At 37.6% G+C, this 19,366-nt stretch overlaps 1 protein-coding gene across 1 annotated transcript; it reads left to right on the top strand.

Moving 5' to 3' along the window:
* Positions 1 to 2,666: 2,666 nt before the first annotated feature.
* LOC145060597 (protein NO VEIN-like) lies at positions 2,667 to 12,872 on the top strand. The gene is made up of 15 exons (XM_079008245.1): positions 2,667 to 3,059; positions 3,630 to 3,958; positions 4,065 to 4,530; positions 4,638 to 4,748; positions 4,878 to 4,980; positions 5,294 to 5,373; positions 5,548 to 5,661; positions 5,804 to 5,960; positions 6,300 to 7,780; positions 7,920 to 8,132; positions 8,355 to 10,454; positions 10,545 to 10,657; positions 10,726 to 11,080; positions 11,145 to 11,462; positions 11,560 to 12,872. Exons 1-15 carry the CDS (start codon positions 2,805 to 2,807, stop codon positions 12,739 to 12,741), a joined length of 7,377 nt encoding a protein of 2,458 aa, XP_078864371.1. The 5' UTR covers positions 2,667 to 2,804; the 3' UTR covers positions 12,742 to 12,872.
* Positions 12,873 to 19,366: the final 6,494 nt, after the last annotated feature.

Here is a 19,366-nt window from a genome sequence, read left to right as displayed (position 1 = left end):
TTTAGGGTTTCACTCGTTGGAATGGTGGCTGGGATGGAGACCATAACATTCCTTTTATAGTGCACAAGTCTCATTTAGGGATTCATGACTGAGCCCAGTACGCCCAACGTACACTATGGTACGCCCAACGTACTGGGTAGCACCTGTGTCAAGATCATGCTCATGAGTACGCGCAACGTACTCTTCAGTACGCCCAACGTACTCATTTGCTACCATTTCCTTCCATGGACTAGTTTTGACAAGTTGGAAAAGAAAAAGGATTAAATAAATATACCTGATTTCTGGATGTTACAACTCGGGAATCTCGAACTAGCTTATGCCTAACATATTAGATAGTATCTCTAATCAATACTCCACGCATACTCAATTACACTAAAGGTTGCTCTCTCATTTTTCTCTAACTCTTGAAATGGGTAAAAGACCATTTTACCCCTCTATGGTATCCATCACTTATGTTGACCAAACCCTAAAGTCAACAGAAGTCAATCTCGAGTCAACAATCCTAGTTTGACCTAACTCGCCGAGTGCACTCTTGTGACTCGTTGAGTTCAGACTCTTTTCTCATTCAGACGATTTCAAGGCAGAAAACCTTCCCAAACTCTAGATCTTCACTCTTAAGGCTAGTTTATCACGTAAAGTCACAGGCTTTACGTCTATGCATGGCACTTAGGGTTTGGAATGCCAAAACACACCTTAAAAAGGTTTTTTTCACTCAATAGCATTATTAGAGTTGAATAAAGCAGGAACTTTTGGACTCTAGGAACCTCATATGAACTCAAAACACTATAGGTCCTCATATTAGATAGAAAAAGCCCTAAACTCCCAAAATCATGATATCTACTTCAACAAATGAGAAAGGTGCAAGCTTTATAGCTTTCCTAGAAGCTCTGAGAAGAAATAGCCACAGATCTAGCAACTCCTTCTCGTGTCTTGGCTTGGAGCCCCCCTCTTCTCTTCAAAAGATGCATCAAATGCTCAAACCTATAGGGCCTCCCTATAATTTTTGTCCACTCCCGTCTAAGGAGTCCATTAGCATAGTTTCACAATTATCAATGATTTGCAAAACAGCCAATGTTCCTTTAATCAGTTCCTTTAATCCCGAAATTAATTCCAAATTAATTTCTGATTAAATACTAATTAAATAACATGATTTCTAATTAATATATTATTTTCATAATACATTATAAATCAATTTATTATTCCAAATAATAAATTCAACCTCTCTCTCCAAAAGTCATCTTGTCAAGTTGCTAGGGTGAAGGCAACCCAAAAGGACCATGCTACTATCAAATCAAGTACATACCAATTGTAGTTATGGGCTTAAACACCTAATCCAACATAAATATGATATGGGAGAGAGTTTCCAATAGCAATTCTCGCCTTTACATCGAGATTTAACACCCTTTTCTCTCCCTTGTTGTATCTTGGCACATATTTCTTCTTTAGATGCACTACCATTGGAGGATCGATGCATGCAGATGATGGGACCCTTGTTGAGGATATCGAGCATGTCATAGTCCATGATCTTGAGAAGATCAATGGCCTTTGATTTCCAAGTAGTAAGGTTGAGTTCATCGAAAGGAGGGATCTTGTTGCAAGCATCCGAGTTGGGGTTATAAGAGGTCGACATGATAACTTGAGTCTATCATAAGCCTACTCTGATACCAATTGAAGGTTTGTATCGATCGGATACACTTCAAGTATGAATAACAAAGAACAAACTAACTAAACAAGGATTAAACAGAAAAACAAAGAACACGAGTAATCACAAAGATGTTTTCACTAAGAAATGAAGTTCTCACCAAGAAAATTAAGGTCACCAAGACATACGTTAGAGTTTCACCCTAATGTTGAATATATATACGATTACAATAATTGATATCCCACTAAGAGATGTATACCTATCCAAGTAAAGGTCTGATCATAATCACCAAAATTACGGATTATATATATATATATATATATATATATATATATATATATATATATATATATATATATATATAAAGATCGCCAAGATCATTAGCTTCATGCTGATGCTGATAAGACTGTGTTGGCGTTGGCATTGGTGGTCAGCGTGTAAAGTGTTTGACTAATTAAATCATAATGTGTGACCTTACAATGACATCTATTAAACACACAAGATATCCTTACAAAAAGGGGCGAGTCATCGACCTTAAATGCTCTTGTATGACCTATATCAGTGGCCAAATACGTCCGTCTTTTTCGGAGTCTCACCTAAGATTACTATATGTTCGACTCGTGTGTTTATGTTCCTCCTTCCAGTGCTGCAGACTTCATACTTGCCCTCCATTCGTAGACGTTTGTGTCGGAGAATGACAAATGTCATCAATATGCAATGCACAAACATTAACCTATGTATATAAAAAATAAAATAATTTTTTTAACAAAAGATTTATAAGTATTGAATGCCACAAAATGTCTACTTTAACGTATTGAATATTATAAGTGTAGGGTGAAATTTGATGGATGAAAATAGTTTAGGAGTAAACGTTAAATTCTTTTCCTGCAACTTGATGACTTGGAAAGAAAAGTTTCTTTACACGTGACAGAATTTGATTGCGGCAGTACAAAGTGATTGGTACCACCCTGCGTAAATATATATATATATTTTTCTTCTTTCCTCCGTACCAACATGTTGAAGACCAAGAGACGACCTGAATCACCGGTGACGACCTTTTACTTTTTTCTTAAACGGCAAAGATTTTATAAGCACAATCCATAGCAAGATTTTAGTTTCTTACTTCAAACAACGAAAGTATCGCGATCCTCCCACACAGAACATGGACCGACATCCTCGCCGTCGAAACCACGGCAGCAGTAGTCGCAATGTAAACTCTACGTCGCAAACGATTGCGATGATCGACGGCGCTGTAGTGAAAGCTCACTCTGATCTTCTTGCTGCCGGCGAAAACATATCTGCATGGAGAGTCTCACAGTCGGCGTTGGTGACACTGAAAGCCGTTTCCTTCGAATCCTTGGGGTTTCATATGCAAAATGTTCCCTCACTATATCGCTTGATGATCACTGAAGCAAAGGTAAAGTTTCTAATGGTCGCCTTTTTTTAAAAGTTTTTTATGCCTGCAACCGAGATTAAAGTAACTATGCAGCACCAATAATAGCTAGAAGATGTTGATCTGTTAATTTCGTTCAAGTTTTATTGTAATTAATGGCTACAGCCTACAAGAACTTTGTATATAAATTTCATTAAAAAAGATGAGTGTAGGATAGTTGCTGAAACTATATCTGAGTGATATCAACATGTATAACGTACAATCTTTACTTCAAGATAGTTGCTGAAAATATTCAGTGGACATTGATTTCGTAGGTGAACTCTTTGATACATTGCTTTGATGGGATCCAAAATACATATGAGCGATTAACCTTTGTAACATTCAGTTATACTTCAAGATTTGTAAACATTATAAAGCGACAGATCCAGGATCTTTGATGAGCTAATGTACTTTCATAACAAATTATTGTTGCTAGAAACTTGGGAAAAAAATCATGCAAGAATCGTCTACATATCAGATGTCTTTGTATAATATGTTGCCATATGTAATTATGTAAGTTCATATTAAGCTTTTCAGTTGATATTGATGTTGTAGGTCAACTCTTTTATACATTGTTTTGTTGGGGTCCAAAAGATCACATCACTACATGATTTGGAGACAGCAATTTGTGAGAGTGAGGGAATTAGTAGCTTTGAAGAACTTGAACTGGGACCCATGTTAAAGCATCCACTGGTGATGCATTACTTTTCTGTAGGATCTGATGTCACAGAGATATTCAAGATTACAAGTGAACAAATCGTTGGTTACCTCAATATTCTCCTTCATAAAAGGAGAAAGATCACAGTTGATGACTTATTGGATTATATAGCCAAGAGAAAGAATGAAAGCCGTGAAAATCTTTGTGTACGAATACAAAGTCTGGGGTATGTATTGTATGATTCCATGCTTAATTAGACTTTCATAAAAGTATCCATGCATTTGAAGCTGTGTATAGATTTACTGTTTTTGTCTGTTGATGCACGTTTATAGTATGCACATTGGCAATATCATGCGTGGAAGGCGATCTGAGTTCACCTTGCTAAAGAAGTGCTCTGATGGAATAGATATTGAATCAAAACTTGATGACAATGATGATAATAGTGGAGAGGCTACCAATCATGAGGAAAATGATAAAAATGATAACATACAAGATTATGGCATTTCTTCATTTCCAAATGAAATGGATCGTAGTGTGCTTTCTTCTCATGACAAAAAAGTGTGCAATGATCATGGTGTTTCATTTGATCAAGGAAAACAAGGACATGAAAATAATTTTTGCACGGCATATGTAGTTCATAGAATACCCAAACATTGGATGCTTGGGATTGAGCTTAAACAAGAGTTTCAAAGTGGTGATGTGGAAACAGGATTCATAGATGATAATGCAGTTGATGGGTATACATGGATGTTCATTAAGATCTGGAAAGACACTTGTGAAAAAGAGAACGTAAATGAGGTATGTTGATATTCATTACCACATTGCATTCTGTCTGAGTTCATTAAGATTTATAATCAGACGTGCAGTATGACAATGTAGTGCTAACTGGTATCTTTTGCTTGTAGACATTTGGCAAGATGATTGACTTTTATAATGGTCCAATGAAGCCAAAGAAGAAAATGAAAGCTCTAAATAAAGTTAGGGCACCTCCATATGTTGAATTGCTAAATGTTGCTGTAAGTTACCTAGCTACACCATTCTCATACAACTATTTGATGTGATGGCTGTGTTATCCTAAGTTTCTTTTATATAAGCACGACCTTTATCATAATTTTTTTGTGAGTATTGTGTTTAATTTGTTACAGATTGCATCTATGAAGTTTGGTTTGTGGGATCGTATGAGTTCCACCCCTCAAGCAAATACAAACTCCAGCACAACTGCATTTGATATTGAGCCAGCTGAAAAGGGTAAGTTAAATGCTTTTTTTTCTGTTTACTTCTAAATTGTACAATTTTCGGGTAATAGCAATGTACTTTGCCTTTTTTTATTGATCAGGGAATTATGCATTAAATTTTACCCATAATTGGAATGTGCTACCGAGTTTCTACCGAATTAATACAACAATTTTTTACTGGAAAATAAATGTTGCATGAAGTATATCTAGTTCTTGCTACACCCAAGAAATGGATAGTTGGGATCAAGTTTAAACTAGACTTTCAAAGTGGTGATGTGGAAACGATTTTTATAGATGATAATGATTTCTTTTAATCTTAATTATAGATGATAATGCACTTAATGAGCGTACAATGCTGTTCATTAAGATCTGCAGAGGCGCCTGTGAAAAAGAGAATGTAGTTGAGGTATGTGGATGCTCTCTATCATATTTGCATTTTGTTCGAGTTTATTAAGATTTTGTTATAAATGTGCAAAAATGACACCAAACCATCTTATGGAGAAAACCAAGTGTCAATAGTCATTGAATTTGGCTTATGGTACACTAGTTCTGTGTTCTAACTGCTATCTTTTGCATGTAGTCATTTGGAAAGATGCTCGACTTTTATCATGGTCAAATGAACTCAAAGAGGAAAACTAAAGCTTTAAATAGTATGGCATCATCGTATCCATATGTTGGATTGCTAAATGTTGCTGTAAGTTAACTAGACTGTTTTCATACGATCATTCGACATCATTCCCATGATACCCTAAATACAAGCACTATCTTTATCTGCATATTGTGGGATAATAAGCTGTGTTTGGCAACTATGTTTAAGTTTCTTTGTTTTGTTACAGATTGCATCTATAAAGTTTGGTTTGTGGGATCGTATCTGTTCTACCTCTGAAGCAAACAGTAAAGAGGGTCCATCAAATGCAAATTTGGGGACATGTGCACTTGATGGGAACACGGATATTGATCCAGATGAGAAGGATGTTGTGGAGGGTAGTGTCTGTAAGTTACAAGCTTGTTTTTAGTATTAGTTTCCTAATATTATTATCCATTAAAAACTGGCTTTGTCTTACAATTTTTCATCCACTTTGTGTCTCAAAGGGGTGTATGGATGTACTTTTAATTGAAGTGATTATTAGAACTTGAAGTCACAATTTAAGGATTTGGTAAAAGTGATCATAATTATGTTCTTTCTAAATTAAGGGTCAAAATAATCAGGTAAGAACTCCTTGTAAGAAAACTAAATATTGAGTTAAATGTGTAATCACGTACCTATCCCTAGTTTTAATAAACTGATTATGATTCTTCAAGTTGATGTTCTTTCGTATATTCACTTTCCAGGCATTGCTCTTGAAGATGTTCTGAAGTATATCAAGACAGATTTTGTGTTTTCGGATCATAATCTAGACAATGTAAGTTCTTATCCGAAGAAACAGCTGATCTTTCTAAGGGAGATCTGCAAACTAGAGCGATCTTTAACTCAAAAGTTTTCCATCAAAGACTTTGAGATCCTTGGTTTTGGACACATTTTTACTTTCTTAATGGATCACATTTCACTACTACCAACCACATGGCAAAATTGCTTCTTGATCACTGACAAAGATGAAAAGCCTTCAGTTAAAGTTTTCATGAGCCAACCTTATCTTCTTGAACTTTTATCCGAAGCTGCTAATAGCTTACAAGAAAATGAAACCTTAAGCACATTGATGGTTTCCAAGTTATTAAGAATGCAATACCCTTCTTCTGGTCTTACATTACTAGAAGATGATTTCACAGTAGATGTTTTGACTACTATGAGCAAGAATGGTCATAATGCAAGCTCAAATGTTGTGTTATTTTCTTCAACTCTATCTACTTTTTGGGAAGATAAGGGTTTCTCAGTGACCCATGTTTGCACGAAAGATACAGTTGAAGTTTTACTTAGGGCTCCAATGTTGGTAGATTTAGCCACATGGTCACACTGGGACATTAAGTATGCACCTTCTATAGGTCCTCTTGTGGGTTGGTTGTTAAGTGAAGTAACCACCAAGGAGTTGCTTTGTTTATTAACAAAAGATGGGAAAGTTATACGAATTGATCATTCAGCTACTGTGGATTCATTCTTTGAAGCTTTCCTCCTTGGATCTGCTTTTGAAACTGCCCTAAAGCTGCTATCTTTGATTTGTTTATATGGTGGTGAACAAAATGTACCCTTGCCTCTTCTAAAACGCTACGCAAAGAATGCATTTGAAGTCATTTCGGACAAAAATGACCCTAAAAAAGGCGCAAGGTTTTTCCTTGACTGTGTGGGGTTACTACCTAAAGAGTTCCAAAGTTTTGCAGCCGAGTTGTTGGTTTCTGCATTTCGTTCAATCATCAAAGATGCTCATGATGTGATCTTAAGTGAATGCAAATGTAAAGAGGATCATCTGATGATCCATGAGCTTGGATTATTTCTAGGCATAGTGGAATGGCTTGATGATTACTGTACATGCTCTTTTGAATCCAAAGAATCATCAAAGAGATTTGATTCAAAAGATGAAGTTATTATTATGCCCCTTGAAGTCAAACAGGCTACTGATGATTGTAAAAGAGATAAGATGAAGATTGATAGAGTGCAAAGTGGTGATGGGAGTTTCATTAGGTCTATGTCAGACTCTGAGAGAGAGAATGATGCAGCTAATATTATCGAGTCCATTAGAATCCAAGAATTTGGTCTGGACCCAAAAATTTCAAGCTTAGAAAGTAGCATTTTGAAAAAGCAACATGCTCGCTTAGGAAGAGCACTTCATTGCCTATCACAAGAATTATATTCTCAAGACTCCCATTTTCTCTTAGAGCTTGTAAGTTTCCAGATTTATATATATATATATATATATATATATATATATATATATATATATATATATATATCCACCACAACAAACTACTTTATTCTTTACGTTTTCCACATATTTACACACTTAAAATTTTATTTTGTAGATTCAGAATGCTGATGATAATGTCTACCCAAGAAACGTGGAGCCAACTTTGACATTCATTCTTGAGGAGAAAAGTATTGTTGTCATGAATAATGAGAATGGTTTTTCTGGTGAGAACATCAGAGCACTTTGTGATGTTGGAAATTCTACCAAGAAGGCATCTAATGCTGGTTATATTGGCAAGAAAGGAATCGGATTCAAATCAGTATTTCGGGTAACGTCAAATGTCATGCTTCTTGATTAAAAACTTTTTCTGAGCAAAATTTTCTCATTTTTGAGTAGTAAAATAAAGTTTTACAACTTCTTGAAAGTGAATATGTGTCTGACAAATTCTTATTGCCCTCATTTTATCTTTGTTCACGTTTTTAACTGATTTGGGCTCAAATCCTTTCATCATCTATTATTTTCTTAGACCATTACTTTGATGATTATGCAGGTTACTGATGCTCCAGAAATTCATTCTAATGGATTCCATATTAAGTTTGACATAACCGAGGGTCAAATTGGTTTTGTTTTGCCAACAATCGTGCCTCCTTGTGATATTGAGTTGTTTACAAACCTCGTTTCATTTGATACTACTGATCAAGTGAATATACATCAATGGAATACATGCATTGTGCTTCCCTTTAAGTCAAGCCTAACAGAAACTTCTGATTTTGATAACATCACATCAATGTTTTCCGATCTTCATCCATCTCTATTACTCTTTCTTCATCGTCTACAATGTATCAAATTCAGAAACATGCTTACTGATTCATATATCACCATGAGGAAAGAAATCGTTGGAAATGGACTAATCAATGTTTCCCATGGGAGTAAAACATTGACATGGTTTGTAGAATCCCAGACATTGCATGCTAATGGAATCCGAGATGATGCCAAAACTACTGAAATCTCGATTGCTTTTCCACTGGAAGAATCAGAAGATGGTAATTACATTCCAAAGATGGATCAACAGTATGTTTTTGCGTTTCTTCCTCTTCGAACATATGGTTTCAAGTTTATTATCCAAGCTGATTTTATCCTTCCATCTTCAAGAGAAGAAGTTGATGGAGACAGTCCATGGAATCAATGGCTGCTATCAGAGTTTCCAAGCTTGTTTGTGAACTCTGAGAGATCTTTCTGCAACATTCCTGGTTTTCATGATTGTCTTGGAAAAGGTGTTTCTGCCTTTTTAAGCTATGTTCCTCTTGTTGGAGAAGTGCATGGTTTTTTTGCTTCACTTCCAAGAATGATCATATCAAAGTTATGCACGTCTAACTGTCTTCTTCTAGAAGGGGACAACGACAATTGGGTCCCACCTTGTAGGGTTCTAAGAAACTGGAATGAAGAGGCTCGAGAACTTATGCCTGATAGCATGATTCAGAAGCATCTTGGCCTCGGGTACTTGAATAAAGATATAGTTATATCCGATTCACTCGCAAGGGCATTGGGGATTGAGAACTATGGACCTAAAATCTTGGTTCAAATGTTATCTTCTTTATGCCTTACGAAAGAAGGTCTAAGATCAATGGGGTTTAGTTGGCTATCATCTTGGCTTAATTCTTTCCATGAAATGTCCCTTCTTGGAGTTAGCTCTGATATCATGAATACCCTCAGAAGAACACCCTTCATTCCTCTTTTAAACGATTGTTTTACTTCGATTGATGAGGGTATGATTTGGATGAATTTGGAGAAAACATCTGATAGATTGTTTGCTGATCTTCGAGTCGTTAATCCTGCAATTTTTGATTGTTCAAACACCTTGAACTTAACTCAAATTCTTTCTAAAGTTGGTGTCCAAAAGCTGTCTGCACATCAAGTAGTAAAATCACACGTCTTGCCAGCTATTTGTGACAAGAAGAATACAGTGAATAAAGATCTCATGACAGAATACTTATCGTTTATCATGGTTCACCTACAATCTAGCTGCTCAGATTGTCGTTTGGAAAGGGAGCAAATAATTTCAGAGGTCTATAATAAGGCTTATGTTTTGACAAATCATGGATTTGTTCTACCTTCTGAGGTGCCAATCCATTTCAATAATGATTTTGGAAATCGTATTGATACGGGTAGGTTGACCAATGGCATTGATGTAAAATGGTACGAGGTGGATAAAATTTATTTGAAGTATTCATCAGATAGTTGTATACTCAACTGGAGGAAATTTTTAAATGAACTACAAGTCACTGATTTTGTGCAAATCGTTCGAGTTGAGAAGACTGTTTCTGGATCAACAATTAGTGATTGGGAGTCTCCAGAGTTGGTTGATTTGCTGGAGAAAATTTCGGAGAGTGGTGATTGTAAAAAATGCAAACATTTATTGGAGATTCTTGATACGATATGGGATGATTATTTTGGTGATAAGGTTTTAGGTCTTTGCAATATGGATGGAGAAAGCAAGTCTTTTAGGTCTGCAGTTGTAACTGCTCTTAACAATGTTCCATGGGTGGTTTCTAGCATGGATGAAGGGCTTTATTGTCCTAAAGATTTGTTTCATAATTGTGAGGCTGTGAGGTCGATTTTGGGTGATAACGCTCCTTATGCTGTCTTAAAGGTCAATTTGCTTACTCTATCAAACTTTTTGCTTCTTGATTGAAACCTTTTTGTTTAACTTACAACTTGTTGCATTCTTTGTATGCAACAGATTCAAAGTGAGAAGCTGATTACCAGCATTGGTTTTAAGGTTACTGTTTCTCTTCATGACGCCTTATCTGTTCTTGATGTCTGGAAAAGATCATCAACATCTATGAAAGCTAGGTATGTTAACTTACTTTTAGCCCTTTAATCATCAATCATTTTTAACTGATTAACGCTTTTCTTATCAGCATATCACAGATGTCCAGGTTTTACTCGTTCATTTGGAATGAATTGGGTTCTTCAAATCAGAATAGCATGGTGAACTTAGGCAGTGATGAAGCGTTTATATTTGTTCCTTTTTCTTCTGATTCTTCAAGTGAAATTGTGCCTGGTGTTCTTTTATCCCCTCATGAGGTGTATTGGCATGATGGTTTGATCAATCCTCAGATCGAATTGAGCAAAATGTTAAGCAACTTATATCCAACACTTCATGACTTTTTTGTTAACCAATGTGGTGTAAAGGAGAACCCTCCACTTGTAGATTATCTTGCACTCTTACGTTATTTATCAACTGTAGATACTCCAACAAAGGCTGCTAAAAAGGTAAAAGTTAATCATGTTATTATCGTTTGACATAATGGATTGTCTAAAAAAATGGTTTTGACAGGTTTTTGATGTTTTTGTTATGTGGGGCGATGGAATAAAATCTGGGCTACTGAGTTTTGAGGATGTTGAAATGATGAAAAAGAATCTTGAAGAAAAGGATACAAAGCTGCTTCCCACCTCAAACGATAATTGGGTTTCATTACATCCATCATTTGGGCTAGTTTGTTGGTGTGATGATGAGAATCTTGCTAATGAATTCGAAGACATAAATAATATTGATTTTATTCGTGTGTGGGAACTCACTGATGAAGAAAAAGAAATGCTTCTAATGAAAGTTTCTGTTCTCATGAAAATGCTAGGAATCCCTTCTCTTTCAGAGGTTCTCTCTCCTTCTTGTGTCATTTTTTTTTTAAATTTTATAACTATATACATTATCTCTTGTAACTAATTAAGCCAGTTATTATTATCAACTACAGGTTGTTACTCGTGAAGCAGTATATTATGGACCAGTTGACAATAGCTATGAGACTTCTTTGCTGAAATGGGTTCTTCCATATGCTCAACGTTACATATGTAACACGTATCCTGAAAGATATCTCCAACTAAAGCTATCTGGATTTGAAAAACTCAATCGACTGCAGATTGTTGTTGTAGAAAAGTTATTCTATAAGAACGTTATAAAAAGATCAAAGTTGGCGTCCAAGAAGAGACATGATAGTAGCTGTCTCTTTCAAGATGAGATCTTGTATGCAACGCCTGATTCGGATTCTCATTCGATATTCATGGAGCTTTCTCATTTTCTGATGAACGGGAATCCCGAATTGCACTTGGCAAATTTCCTTCACATGATCACAACCATGACTGAATCAGGTTCCACTGAACAACAAATAGAAACTTTTGTGTTGAATAGCCAGAAGGTGGCAAAACTCCCAGATGACGAACCAGTATGGTCAATTCAACCGACAGAATGGAATCTGGAGACATACTCCACAACACGTGTCACAAAAAGAATCGACAACCCCACCACACCATCTTCTCAAAGCAACAGAAACTGGCCACCGGCCACCTGGAAAACCGCCCCCAAATTCAATTTGAATGATCTCAAGATCAAAGATGTCGCTAAGCAAATTGAAAATTCGAACCCTAAGGATGATGGTGGAACCGGAGGTGGTGACTGTGTTGATGGGGAACCTGATTTGGTTGACCTAGATCCTCCGGCGAGTTTTAGCGAAAGGGATCAGCTTTCACATGGGACAACGAATGTTCAGCAGGCGGCTGTTACAGGGAGACGTGGTGAGGAAGTGGCGTTCAAATACTACTTGAGAAAAGCCAATAAGAATGTAGTGAGATGGGTGAATGAAGATGGTGAGACTGGGCTTCCGTATGATATTGAAGTTTGTGATGAGGAAAACCGGAAGGAATATATTGAAGTCAAAACGACTGATTCTGCAAATAAAGACTGGTTTGAGATATCGGTTAGAGAGTGGCAGTTTGCAGTTGAAGAAGGTGAATGTTTTAGCATAGCGAGGGTTGTTTTGTCCGGTGGTGATAAAACAGGTCGAGTTACCGTGTTCAAGAATCCGGCGAGGCTTTGCCGGCTTGGCCACCTGAAACTGGCTGTTTTGATGTCGAAGCAGCACAAGGAAGAGTTGGAGTGATAGTTTCATCCCTTTCTAGCTTCTAACAACCATATTATTGTGAATTATCTCTAGATTTCTTTCTATTTAAATAAAAACTATTTTAATATTATATCGATATATGGAATCAAACTGGTAACCATTTCTGGTTATTTTAGAGGTGGTAATGTGGTTTGGTCTCGTGTCTCCCGTCCAAGAACCGGTTATGACAGTCATTGCATGATAATCTTGGTCGATAATGCACAGTGTTGGACTTCATTGTTCAAATCCCCTCTTCATCATACCACACCAACATCTGTCTTTTATATTCTGTAGAGTATGGTGCTAAATGTATCCCTTTGACTTTCGAGAATTTCATGTACAAAACACCTATTTTTCCATGCATATCACTACAGATCAAATTATTAACTATTTAATTAAATATAACAAGTCAATAAAACAAATATTATAGTTTGACACATTTTTTGGAAAAGCCATTGCTTATTTTTTTGGGATAAAGAAACGAGTCATAATATTTTATTGTTAGGATTTTATCAAGTTTATATTTTGAAGCATTTTGGAAGAGATGAACATTAACCTTTATGGATCAAGTGCTCTGCAATCACGACGCAAACATGGATATGATATTTTGATGTTGGTGGTTGTTGAGTGGATGTCATAGGGGTTATACATAGTTGGAGCTGTATAGCATTAGAACTCGGTATAGCTTTATTGCATGGTTCTTGATTAATTGATTGTTTTCGGGTAGGATTATATGTTGGATTGTCTATCTTACTTCTAGGTTATGTATGATTATGCAATCATAAAGCGACTGTCAAAATTATAGTAATAGCTTGTGTATGATTGTATGGTGTGTTGATTTGTATGTTTGAGGACTTGATGGTGGATCGACACTAGAGCCGAGAGCCTAGAATACTTGTGTTGATGACTAGACATACACTAGAGTTGTTAGTCGTTGTTGATGACTTGACATGTAGTAGAGTCGTTTGTTGTTGATGATTAGACATACACCAGGCCGTCGTTGATCAGGTGCATCGACACTAGAGCCGAGAGCCTTTGTTTGCTTGTATGTATTGTATGTATGGTGACATATGTGGTATACCGGGAACTCATTAAGTTTTATATTACGTTGTTAAGTTTAATGTTTTTATTTTTCAAGGTGATCAAATGTGATATGAAGGGTCAGGGTCGACTGTACATCGCATTGGTGTCAAATCATTATCTTGACTTACACATGCTTTATAGTTAAACTTTGGTTATACTTTATGAATGTAACACCCGGTTTCGGATTATCCATGATTAGGGTTCATGGGCCGCGAGTCGAGGGCTAGGAGGTCTCAGGTGGAGGCGAGTTGCTAGAAGCGTAGGGCATCTCATTACCTTTCCGTAGGTATGAGGATTTTTGATATTCGAGTCATTTCGAAGATGCTATGGAAGTTTGGGAGAGTTGGCAAGATAAGTCCCTAAATGAGGTTTTTGGCAGCGAAGTACGCTGGGCGTACGTATACGTACGCTTAGCGTACAGATACGCGTGTTTCTTAAGCAAGAGCCACCTAGTACGCTGGGCGTACCAGGGGAGGTACGCTGGGCGTACTAGGCACAGAAGGAAACCCTAATTAAATGAAGTGACCCTATATAAAGAAAGAGATGGTCTCATTTCTGGCCACCTTCCTCAGTTAATAAACCCTCTCAAACCCTAATATCTGTTCTTAAGCTTGTAAGTGGCCATGATGAGCTTGTTTGTGTTCTTATGGGATTTTGGGAGTTAAGAAGGAGCATGGAAGGGAGTGAAGTTGAAGAATCGGCTGTGGATCTAAGCTTTCTTGGGGCTAGAGCACCATTTGAAGGTATAAAGCTCCAAGCTTTCCCTCTCTTTTTGTTTTGTGCGTATTAGGGTCCATTTTAGGGTTTTTGGTCCCAAGCTTGAGGCTTTATGAGTTGATGAACTCCAGAGCTGAATAACCTGTCCTTTTAAGTGTTTCCAGTGGTGGAGAACCATAAAAATAAGGCCTTGATCGTGTGAATCTACCCATGCACGAGTTATGAGCATTTTGGGTTAAGAAAGTAAGAGTTTTTATGTGTTGTGACCTTATCAGCCATGCAAAGGCTTAAAGTTGTTAACTTTATGGAGTAAGAGATGTTAGGAAGTCCAGATCCAAGAGTTGAGCTAAGGTCTTAACGGGTTAAGACCTAGAAAATGGATTAAGCAAGTCTGAGGGTACGCGCCGCGTAATCCTAGTACGCCCCGCGTACTGGGTTGAGGTTGTCACACCCCGAAACCGAAGGCGGAAACGTTCCGGGGCGGAGGACGTCATGAATATCGCAACCAATCTACATAGTAAGCATAGTAAACACAAAACTTTACATTACATAAATTCATTTACATTGTCTGAAAACAAAGAGTTACATGTGTTATACATACATACATACATACATACATATATATATATATATATATATATATATATATATATATATATATATATATATATATATATATATATCATATGAACAAAAGTAAAGACGTGTCTTCTACGTACTCCGTCTTCGCCAAAAGGATCGCTGGGTACCTGCCTAATGTGGACCTGAGAATACAAGCAGTTTGAAAATCAACATAAAGTTGGTGATTTCATAAGAGGTTTGTTTTCTGAAAATGTACAAGTTTCCTTTGGTTTTCCGAGAAAGTTTGTTATCCAAGAACATCCCATATTTTCTTATAAGTATGTACAAGTTTCCTTTGGTTTTTCGAGAAAGTTTGTTATCCAAGAAAATCCCATATTTTCTTATAAGTATAGTTGAGTTATCCGTTTATTATACGATCCGGTTATGTACAGTTTGTTATCCCAGGAAAAACCCTTATTTTCCTTAAAAGTAACGTTTAGTTATCCATTAGTTACATGGTCTAGTTAAGAACAGTTCAGTTATCCCAGGAAAAACCCTTATTTTCCTAAAAGTAAAGTTTAGTTATTGAATCCAAATGTAATGTACAAGTATCTACCATACTTGTCGTATTAGTTAGGTATTCTGATATCCTAGTTATCCTACACTCGAATGTATCCAAAGGCGTGCTTTCGTATTCGTATTCGTATTCATATTCTATTCCTAACTGTACTTTCGTATTCGCTCTGTTTCTAACTATACTTTCGTATTTGCTCTGTTTCTAACTGTACTTTCGTATTCACTCTGTTTCTAATTGTACTTTCGTATTCGCTCTGTTTCTAACTATACTTTCGTATTTGCTATGTTTCTAATTGTACTTTCGTATTCGTATTCGTATTCGTATTTGTATTTGTATTCGTATTCGTATTTGTATTTGTATTCGTATTCGTATTTGTATTCGTATTAATCCTAATTGATGATTAGTATGAATTATTCGTAAATTATGAAATATAACATAGATTATAACACTTTATCAAGAAATCTATGATTAGTCTGAAAGCTAACTCTGCAATTCGAATTATTGGTTAACACAGTTTTCGATATTAAAAACATACAGAATATAAACATTTGAACTGAAATACTAAGTTTGAGTACAAGATTTCCTTGTACTTTTTCTTGTATTCCCCCCTGAAAACATTTGAAAAACACGGAAAAAGAGTAGGGGTATAAACTCACCGGTTGAGAAGCGTATCAGATTGGGATGCTAAGTGTCAGATCGGGGCTTGAACGCGCGAGGTTCCTATGTAATATGAAATGATACACAATTGTATCTAATTAGACTTTGAACCACTAATTAGATAAGATTATACACTCCAAGACGCGAAAACACTTCAAAATAAGTGTTTGGAGTGACCCGGGTGACATCTAAGGACGTATATGGTTTGGATATGGAGTTTACTCTTCAATAGTAAACTCATAAGAGAGTTTACGGCCCTAATGACCCACTTCCAATGAGTTTACGGCCGTAAACTCATGGTGGGGTGTTAAATGGTCTTATATCACTTGGGAAATTAGCTAGGATCAAATCTAGGGTATAGGAATGGATTAAACCCACATATAGACCATCTAATGGAGTTTACGGCAGTAAACTAAGAGTTTATGGCCGTAAGCTCCCCCACCACCTTCCTTTGATGTTTTGGTGGTCCTAGGTCATTATAAGTGTTTCTAGCTAAATCTACAAGCCATGGAATGAATTTAAGGCACCATTTGACTAAGTTTTAGGAGTTTATGGCCTAGGAACCCATTCTTGGGGGGTTTACGGCCGTAAGCTCCTATGGGGGTAGTTTTAGCATGTTTAAGGCCCTTAACTTGATTGTGGTTGCTTCTAGACTTTATTCCAAGGCTTATGGTGTGTTTAAGTGGCATCTTAACACTTTAAATTGAGTTTACTCCCCATGAGGTTCAATTGGTTCTACCATGAGGTTCAGGATTTCGTTGATTTCGGTCTCATCAAGGGATTACTAGGGTTTCATAGGGTAGGCACTTCTTAAGGACGGAGACGTGGAATACCGGATGAATGCTGCTAAGTTCTGAGGGTAGTCGGAGTTTGTAGGCTACGGGATCGATCCTAATGAGGATTTCGAATGGTCCTACGTTCCTCGGGTTAAGTTTTACGCGTTTCTAAACGTATCGTACCTTCTTCACTTAGTACGTGACCAAAGAAAATGGTTAGACCGAAGGGTATCACTACATCCTCGTAGTGACCATATCGAATCCTGAATGTTGTTTTGGAACATCACTCTTGTGAACTCGAAGCTGACTGGGTAACTTCTGCATCTCTGCTGGAGCTTATCGATGCGGAGATTTGGCTATAGGGTTTGCTCCGGGAATTGGGTCGATGCAAAAATCTACTTGGCATCCGAAGGGAATTCCCGTGAGCTCTTCGGAAAAGACATCAGGAATAATTGCAGACTTCGGGGATGCTCTCAAGGTCTTTAACTTTCTGTTTCTCGTTGATCACATAGGCTGGGAACTAAGTTTATCGCTAATGCTCTCTTTCTCACCGTTAGCTATCTCGACGGTAAACGTTTTAGTTACTAGTTGAGGACTATGTTTATGAAGATGTTCGAATGAATAGCTAACAAATTATCTTTCAGTGCTAGAATTGAAAAGGATTGCAAGCATAAGGGTTGTCGAAGAGGAATATACCTGTGGCAACGGTGGGATCGGCGGCTGCCTCACCTTGTCCTATAGCTAGGACTCTTCCAGTGTTGCCAGCTGTTGCTGTCTTGGGGCGGTTTCTCTTATAATGCCCGACTTCGCCGCAACCATAGCAGGCCTGACTGATACCTGTTCCGGAGACTTGATTGGTTGGTGTTCTACAACTTCGCGCAAGGTGACCCTCTTGGCCACAATTTTTGCAAAATTTCACACGACAGGGACCGGGGATGCGGTGGTGGTAACTGCATCGGTTACACCACGGGAGAATACCGACATATCCGGTGATAGGTGCTTGGGCTGAGGAACCGACGACACAAACAACAACAAGGGTAGTGGCAGCGTGGACTGCCACTATCTGTTGTTTCTTCGAGAACTCCTATGAAGGATTACTTTTCTCCTTCGTCTCCCAAAATTTTATTTTCTCACCACTTCTTTCTATTGGCTCAGGAGTGGTGGCTGCTTCCTTTATGTCCTCACTATGGTAAATCAGGATTTGCGCTAAGCATTTGGCGTTGTCGTATGTATCCGACTTTGCAGCTAAAACGTTCCCTTTTGTCGGCTGGGTCAACCCCCAGATGAACCTCTCAATCTTCTTACTCTCCGGGGTAACCATCCCCGGACAAAGAAGTGCCAAGTCGTCAAACCTTGAAGTGTAAGTGGTGATATCGGAACCTTTCATCTTCAGGTTCTAGAGTTCATGCTCCAGCTTCTGCATTTCGCCCCGAGGGCAGTACTCCGCGAACAAAAGTTCCTTCATGACTTCCCAACCCATAGCATTGGCTACAGGTAGGGTTAGAGATTTGACTCGGCCGTTCCACCAAGTCAGAGCTTTATCGGTGAACGTGCAGGCGGCGAATTTCACGTTGTCGGATTCTGAACAAGCACAGATCTCGAAGATAGATTCGATTTTCTCTAACCACCGAGTTAGGGAAATGACACCTCCTGTGCCATCGAAGAATGTGGGTTTTGCGTTCATAAAGTCCTTATAGGAACACTCCTTCCGGTGTCCCTGGCTACCTTCCTGGTTTTGGGGCTGGCAACCTTCCTGGTTTTGGGGCTGGCAACCTTCCTGGTTTTGGGGCTGGGGACCACTTCCTTGCCCACCTAAGCCACTAAGATTCATTTGCGATAGGGTAGCAGCCACAACAGCATTGACAACTGCTTGAAATATGACGGGATCGAATTGAGGAGGAGGTGGTGGCGGAGGAGGATTGTTGTTCTTTGAACTGGATCTCTTTCTTGGAGGCATCTTGATCTAAAAAGATCAGGAAAGAGAGGATGGTAAGTCCTCTAAATTGAATCAAGAGATACGGAACAAGAGATATCTCATTAAGACAAATATAGAATTCTATTACGCGATAAAGTAGGAAAGAGTTATCAAAGCAGATAAACTATTGCTAAAGAATGATTGAGGAACAACGTTGGGATGAGAATTTCTATAACGGATTTGGCTCGAGAAATACTCCCATAGTATTTCATGATTCGCTGTGACGACTGCTCGTTGTTTGGGTATTGGGTAAGTTTTAGGGATGCCGCATACCACAGT

The sequence above is a fragment of the Lactuca serriola genome, chromosome 6, assembly GCF_051521515.1.
Source record: "Lactuca serriola cultivar US96UC23 chromosome 6, Lser_US96UC23_V15, whole genome shotgun sequence".
Taxonomy (NCBI): Eukaryota; Viridiplantae; Streptophyta; class Magnoliopsida; order Asterales; family Asteraceae; genus Lactuca; species Lactuca serriola.
This window is presented reverse-complemented; position numbering and strand designations above follow the sequence as displayed.

Coding starts and splice junctions, on each gene's coding strand:
- LOC145060597 (XM_079008245.1), top strand. CDS start 2,805: ATGGACCGACATCCTCGCCGTCGAAACCACGGCAGCAGTAGTCGCAAT. Junction 5,374..5,547: donor AAAAAGAGAATGTAGTTGAG/GTATGTGGATGC, acceptor TTTTGCATGTAG/TCATTTGGAAAGATGCTCGA. Junction 5,961..6,299: donor TGTTGTGGAGGGTAGTGTCT/GTAAGTTACAAG, acceptor TTCACTTTCCAG/GCATTGCTCTTGAAGATGTT.